General features: G+C 46.2%; 1 protein-coding gene across 1 annotated transcript in view; it reads right to left on the minus strand.

The window, feature by feature from the left end:
• Window positions 1-7,837, minus strand: part of LOC123522329 (nuclear autoantigen Sp-100-like) — a 32,266-nt gene that overhangs the window by 7,854 nt on the left and 16,575 nt on the right. The window contains exons 3-6 of the mRNA XM_045295658.1: window positions 7,400-7,568; window positions 6,225-6,299; window positions 3,193-3,255; window positions 241-294 (exon numbers count right to left, since the gene is read on the minus strand). Of these exons, the coding sequence (XP_045151593.1) occupies window positions 241-294; window positions 3,193-3,255; window positions 6,225-6,299; window positions 7,400-7,568 (361 nt within the window). The remainder of the gene's footprint in view (window positions 1-240; window positions 295-3,192; window positions 3,256-6,224; window positions 6,300-7,399; window positions 7,569-7,837) is intronic.

Here is a 7,837-nt window from a genome sequence, read left to right on the forward strand (position 1 = left end):
TAATGTTGGACTTGTGGGCTTGGGCAGGACTGGATTGGGATGTTTTCTTGGTGCTCACTTAACCTTTATATAAAACTCTCTCTTATACATGAGTTTCTGTGGATTTGTTTCTCTAAAGTCCCAGACTAGCACAAAGGAAAAGGAATTTCTGCTTTTACTTTGAAAGCGCAGAACATTATAATGACAATCATGGAGAAAACAATGCTCATTTGTAACCTTAGCTTTCTGATTTTCTCTTACCTCTTTTTCTAGGGCTTTTTCTCAAAGGGGGCGACTTTTTTAGTTCCACAAGCGCTACAAAGGGAGAGAACAGTTATTCCTCCACAAAAGACTTGAAAGTCCTACGACAGCTTACACGGCGATCGTCATTCTTTTTTGATGTTCATTCATTTCTCTTCCCTTCTCTATCCAGTTACAGTGATCCAGGTGATAGTTGGAATCTTGCTAGGTTCCAAAGGACTTTGTAACCCAGTCCTAAACATTACCAGCTGCAGTTTCCTCATCTACAATCCAAGGATAAGCTAGTTTTTTTGTGAAGATAAAATGAGGCTTTATTTACAAAGGCCCTATGAAAAATCACAATGTAAGGCAATGGTCCTCTGAAACTGTTTCCTGGCCATCAATCATTAATTAAGTAATAATTAATTAAATAATTAATCAGCACGAATTATTCTTGGAGGATTTTATAAATTTGTGACCAATGATGCTATTATCAATCAGTCGAGGAATGCTTGCTATGCTCCACAGACTGCAGAACGGTGGAGGGAATCCGTCCCTCATTGACTCATGCCCAGCAGAAGGGCATCATTGCCTGCCCTTATGCCATCTTCATGACTATTTCTGTGTAGTCCAAGTGCCTTCCAACTTAGGGGGATCACCTTTTTATATTACATATATATATTTTAATCATTTTATTGGGGGTTCTCATGGATAGCATAACAGTACATATTTCAATAACATCAAGCAGTATCGTACAATTGCTACTACGATCAGTATCAAAACATTTTCTTTTTTCTTGAACTCCTTGATATCGGCTCCCTCTGGTCCCTCCCTCCCCCACCAGACCCTAGGAGCCCTCATTCTCTTTTTTTCTAGAATAGTTTGGTTTTTTTTTTTTACCATTTCATACCCAATCCAATACATCCATTCTAGCATTCTATCAGACAATAGTCTTTTATAAGCCGTAAGATTCTCATTGGCTTATTATCAGCACCCTGGTGGCATCGTGGTTACATGTTAGGCTGTTCACTGCAGAATCAGCAGTCTGAAATGACCAGGTACTTTCTCAGGAAGAAAAATGGGGCTTTCTACTTCTGTGAAGAGTTACAATTTCAGAAACCCGCAGGGGCAGTTCTACCTGTCCTATCGCATCAAGATGAGTCGGCATCAACTCAATGGCAGTGAGGTTTTCCCCTTTATTTTTTGGAGGATTTTCAGAAGGAGAGCACCAGGCCTTTCTTCCTCTCTGGAAGCTTTGCTGAAGCCTGTCTGCCACGGGTGACCCTGCTGGTATTCTAAATACTGGTGGCATAGTTTCCAGAGTCACAGTAACCTGCAAACCACCACAGTATGACCAGCTGGCAGATGGATGGTGAAATAGTTATGGCAGTGTGTAGTGATGAGCACATAGTCATTGTGCTAGTTTGAAATGTTGCTCAGTTCCCCATGAGCAGCATGGGTAACACAGAGAATTCCCTAGAGACCAGTGTGCTCGATGGTGGGGAAATGGTGGCCCCTCTACGTTCTTGATCACCAGGTGGATGCTGCTTTGAGCACATCCTTCTCTAGTCTGGGGGATAATTTTACCCACAGGAAACATCTGGTTCCGACACAGAAGAAGATTCCAGAGTTGACTGTTACAGTTACATGCTGGGACTCTAGAGAGAGCGACAGAGGACAATGATAATTCGATGGAGCAGTAGTAACAAAGGCACCTAAGAAGGAGGAAGTACCAACAGGGTTGTGAGTGCTTCATACACACCTCACTTACTCTAAAGATACTGCAGACCTGGGATGCAGGTGCCACAATCACACCTGCATTACAGGGGATGAAACTGAGGTGCAAAGAATAGATATGCCCAGATCAGAAGGGAAGAATTTGAATTTGGGGTACAACTAGAGTTCATGCTCTGACCCTACCTTATGGCACTTAGTCAATGCTAATTCTTATTTTGGTGAAGTTGTACAAATCCCCAAACTCTCTAAAAAATGGCCGCATCTTTAAATTGTTGGGAAGATTAAATGAAGTATTGCATGCAATCTGGGATCTGGGATCAGCAAAATAAAATGATTAAAATTAATGCCTTAAGTTGGCAATACTTTGAACAATTTAATATTGTACCATTGCTTGTCAAAGAACCCAGGTGGCATTATGGTTACATGTTAGGCTGCTAACTGCAAGGTCAGCAGTTTGAAACTATCAGCCACTCCTTGGGAGAAAGATGGAGCTTTCTACACCCGTAAAGAGTTACAGTCTTAGAAATCCACGAGGGCAGTTCTACCTTGCCCTATAGGGTCACTATGAGTTGCATCAACTTGATGGCAGTGTATTGGGCTTGGCTTTGGCTAACATTACTTGTATTATGGAGTAATGAAAGATCAGAAATTACAAGCAGGAGTAATTGGTGACTCAATTACAAGTGGTCTTTGTGGTGGCCCATCTGGTGCTTGGAGGGTAGCTGCTGGGTGATGGTGTTGGTGATGGGTGAGGCAAGTGGTGCTCTCGATGCCCTGTAACGGATCCCACAAAGGGACCCTCCCATCACTCCATTGCTCCTTCCTCTGTGACCACCGCATTGGCTGCCACTCCATTAATATCAAAGCATCGAGGTAGCAATATATCATAATATATCATAATATCAATATATCATATATCAATCATATATCATATATCATATCATATATCATATATCATAATATATCATAATATCAAAGCAATCGAAGAAGCAAGGCAGAGGCAGCTAAGTGCATAGCCAGGCACCTGGGCAAGTCCAGCTCCAGAGCCCCCTGGCCAGGTAGCAGGTGTGTTTGAGGAGTTAGGGAAGGAGTCATCCTCCTTAGCAACACAGAAGACAGAGCCCTCCAGTCTCCTTAACTGAGAGAATGTGCAGACACAAAGTGGGAAAATTCAGGGCAATCAGGATACAAAGATGCAACCAACAAGAATTGAGATTTGAGTCAAGAGTGACAAACCAGCATGAGACGAGGAATCTGCGTGAAACCAGGGCAGGCTGCGATGAGAGTTTTCACCAGTTCCTGGGGAGCAGAAATTTGAAATTCATATCAGATGTTGACATAGGAGTTCCATTGTTCTAACCCAATTCCCTTTTTAGTCTTTAAAACATTAGCATTAAAGATCTCCTCCTTTATCAACACAGACCCCGCCGGACCTAATGAATCCCACCTGACTGCTGTAGCTCCTAGAGTGGGGCGACTGAGTCACCTGCACACGAGGCTAGGGAGCTCATCAGGCCAGCTCCTCTGAGTGTCCTCCATGGGACACTGGTTTGCCCTGACCCTCTAGCTACAGGGCACCTGCCTTTGCCCCCAGAGTTACTCCTACTCCTTGGTAACCTGCTAGAGTTCTTAAAAAGTCCTATTACTCTCTGGCCACCCCACTCCCCCTTTACCACAGCCTTCCTCAACATAGTCTATCTTTGTTCTTGGACTTTCCATCAGAATTTTAGTGTTTAATCCTTCTCCACTTCCTCCCACTCTAACTAGCCCATTGTTTCCTGGATGTTTCTCTGTGGCAGTCACATAATCTATTGTCAACCTGAGCGAAGGGGTGGAGTCTAGACTGTCAATCAGGTCATAGCCAATGAGGCCGCTGTGTAGGCATGGCGTTCTCCTGAGGATTCTGGGAACTCCTATCATTCTTTCTTGAGGTTAGACACACAGTCTCACTGGGAGACATTCCTGTCAACAAGCCACATGGAGCGACAGCTGACGGAACCAGAGCCCTGGAGCTGGAGGAGGCACGGTGGAGACCCATGCCAGCGCTGAGATGCACAAGACTTTCCACCCACTGGCCTGTGATCTTCCTGCATTCAGCATCATTGCATGTGTTGCATGAGTCTAAAGAGGAATTTATGGACCGGTATTGGACATATGGGCTAATATCGGATTTATGGACTTGATCTGGAGTGGCCTGGTATGTTTTCTTAATATATAATAAATTACTCTATATAAAGCTCTTTCTTATACACATATGGGTGTGAGTTAGTTAATTGTGCCAGCCTGGCCAATAATCACATGTGGTGCTGGTTGAAAGGCGGAGGGATAAATGGGTGGTGAGCCTCGGCCTTTCTAGTTCTCGGGTCTCTTGTTTTGTGATGGTTGCATCGGGTGCAGCTGCCTTAGCAGTTCCCTGCTTCAGCTTGCAAGATTGATTTCCTACAAGACATCCCCAAGGAGAAGCCGCATGGATCTATCCCGATGCAGTCCTGGGTGCTGGAGCAGCCGTGTGGAGACCCTTGCCAGAGCTGAGATGCTTACACATTCACGGACTCAGCTTTCCTCCTGCAGTCGGCATCATTGCCTCTGTTTTGTGAGGTGGAGGACTTTGTGGACTGGTATCGGGTATGGGTTAATGTTGGACTTGTGGGCTTGGGCAGCATTAGGTTGGGGTGTTTTCGTGATGCACATTTTCTTTGCATAAAACTCTCTCTTATACGTGAGTCGCCGTGGATTTGTTTCTCCAAAGTACTTAGACTAATACAGGGTGTCTATGAATTTGTTTCTCTAGTCAACCCAAAGCAACACATTCTCCTCTTCATACGTATTTCTCCATTTTTGTTTCAATTTTTTATCTTTTATGCCTGGGTTTTTCTTTGCTCAATTGACCTCAGGTAGATGCCTCATGAAGGGGCTCTGGGGATGTAGTGGTTAAGAACTTTGCTACGAATGGAAAGGTCAGTGGTTCTAACCCACCAGGCCCTCTGTCGGAGAACGATGTGAGCGTGTGCTTCAGTAAAGATGGCAGCTTTGGAAACCAGGGGGCAGTTCTGCTCTGCCACATAGGGTCCCTGCAGTCAGGGTTAGTCGGCTTTTAAAAATTGTTCATAGTGTGTATGGTCCCTCTTGATTAAGCAAATAAGTCTTACTGTTCGGTAGCAAGAAACAGGGGCAGGGGTGGTCCCTCCATGTGCTTAAAGGTGCCTTAGAAGAGGTTGGAAGAGAATCAGGTGAGCCCTTAGCCAGCATAAAGACTAACTGCGTGGCACAAACTAAGCCCTGGGGCGCTTAATTCAGCCAATGGGGTCAACCAAGACATTTGACCATGCCTCCCAGCCAGAGCCCTCAAATACCTTGACTTTGAGACCACCCCTCTTTTTCTCCTTCTTCTTCTTAAAATTAATGCCTTAAGTTGGCAATACTTTGAACAATTTAATATTGTACCATTGCTTGTCAAAGAACCCAGGTGGCATTAGCTCCTGCCCTGTGCCCAATAGGCCAAGTGGTGGTGGCTCTGGTCGCAGGCTACCATGTGTGGGCGTGCCATCCCCCAAGATTGCCTGTGTTGAGTGACTTTAAAACCTGAAACTTCTTCTGTCCTGGATAAAAACCCGCTTGGATCACAAACCAGGCTTCAGTGTGAATTATTTCTCATGGGAAGTCAAGAATGGAGGTATTTACACCTGCTATATCTAACAATACTATGCCCAGAGGGCAATGGTGAGGGCAAAATCCACAACTAACAGGGAATTAAATGTTCAGTGAGCGTGAGCTGTTTGTTATCATGATTACTGTCCTCTCCCCCCTTCCCCTCTGTCCCCCCCCCATCCTCTGCCCCTCCCCTGGCACACTTCCTCCCATCTTCTCTGCTACCCATTCCCCCTCCCAGCCTTCTGGCTCTTAAAAGAACACCTTCCGTATTTCATTCAGTCCCTGCTTCTGGTCTTTTCTTTCACAGAGACCATGAGCCAGGAATGTAGACCCTCAAGTTCATAGGGACCCTTCTAAATCCTTAAGACTACCAAGTCTTCACAGTGATCAGTCTCAACCACTGACACCTTCAGTTCCTCTTTCTTTGAGCCAACGGCCCTGAGCTCTGGGGTTTCACAGTTAGATGCTCCTCACACAAACCCAAGTCCTCCCTGCCTTCACCATGGCCCCCAGAATCCCTTCTCTGATCCCACATCCCCTCCCCACACCGGGGCGCAGGCCCCTCAGATCCTTTCCCCCTTCATGAGACAGATCTTCTTTGATCCAGCTCAAATTACCTTCCTCGAGGCTTGCTTGGATGCCAGGCTTTCCTTCTTTCTCTATTTCTTGGAAACAGATTTTCTCTTTGATCACTGAAGAGAGGAAGGAAAGGGCAATGAGAGATCTCCAGCAGAGACTAAACCTCACCACCACACATCCAGGGGCCCTGGTGGCGTCGTGCTTGGCTGTGGGGCTGCTAACTAAAAGATCAGCAGTTCGAAACCACCAGCTGCTCCAAGTGAGAAAGACGGGCTTTCTACTCCTATAAAGAGCTACAGTCTCGAAAACTCCCATCCCGCGGTCCGACAGGGTGACCGTGAGTCGGCATCAACTCGATGGCAGTGGGAGTTTGAGGATCTCCCAGCTCTTAGGTCCCTCAAACTCAGAGAGCTTCATGTGACCTGAAGTTCGGTCCTCGCGCTCTGGGACAGCCAAGGGAACACCCTAACAGGGATCCTGGAGGCCTGCTATTCAGAAAGTCACCCCTAAAGATGCAAGAATAAAGGAGCTGTGGGAATGTTGAATGCAGTATGTGCCCACTTTAAAAGTGATCAGATGTAGGGAAACATATGTCCAAATAAAAAATAGAAGTGAAATGTGCTGGGGTAGTTCAAACTAAGGAAACAAACACAGCAATCCCTGAGGGACAGGGTTAGATCACACAGAGATCAGCACGTGTCACCCAGAAGGCCCCGCCAGCTTTCAAAAATGAGACTAAGAAAGAGGAAGCTTAGAACTCCGTGCAGTCAGAGAGGAGGACGGGTTTCCAAAGAGCCATAAAAGAAGCCCACATCCAAGGAATCAAGGGGGAAATCTCCCTGAAAACTGCAAACAGGAAATGATTATCGAGGAGGCCTGCGGGGAGCTCTCCTCTTGCCTGTTAAGTGGACAACAAGGATGCCCGTGAAGAGGAACAGGGTTGGTGACCTGCTGGCCTGAGGTTTCCTGTCCGATGTCCTTCTAAGTAAAGCTGATGCCAGGTGCTTCTGATTGTCTCCTGAATCTAAATGCCCCGCCAACCAGACCTTAGAGAGTTTAGGCATCAGCCTCTGGACCGTAAGTTGCAAGCAGCCTCACGACATACGTTTTGTTAAGTACTTTGTCCCCCTGTTCAGCTCAGTGCTGGGACTCGAGCAAGAATGGAAATAGAGGGGAAATGCCCCAGGATCTCCAAAGAGGGGTGACTAATTACCGGTTGTGAAGCTCCTGTGAATGTCAGTGAGGCCAGGGTACTCCATCAGGTTGACCTCGCTGAACAATGCTTCCAGAAGCGGCAGGTCAAATGTCTTCTCCAGTTCATTGAGGACATTGTACACCACCTTTCGTACAGGGACTAGGTTTCTACAAGACTCTTCAGAATCCTTTAAAAAAAAGTGGAGGGAGAAAATATAAACACAGGCCTCCCAAATTCCTGAAGGACCCCAGGAAGTAAGTGTATAGATAATCTAGTCTGTAAGACAAGGGGTCTTCATGGCCCTGAGGGGCAACACCAGAGACACAGTGTGGGAATTGCACTCGATCTGTTCCTGCCACACTGAGGCGAAGCACTGGGGCAGTGCAGAGGAACAGCAAGGGAATGGAGCAAGAAGGTCCCCAGGGAATGCTGAAGGTAGACTTTGGGGCCAGGGCG

This window comes from Echinops telfairi, unplaced genomic scaffold (genome assembly GCF_000313985.2).
Source record: "Echinops telfairi isolate 266 unplaced genomic scaffold, ASM31398v2 ScPeMD7_3;HRSCAF=10, whole genome shotgun sequence".
NCBI lineage: Eukaryota > Metazoa > Chordata > Mammalia > Afrosoricida > Tenrecidae > Echinops > Echinops telfairi.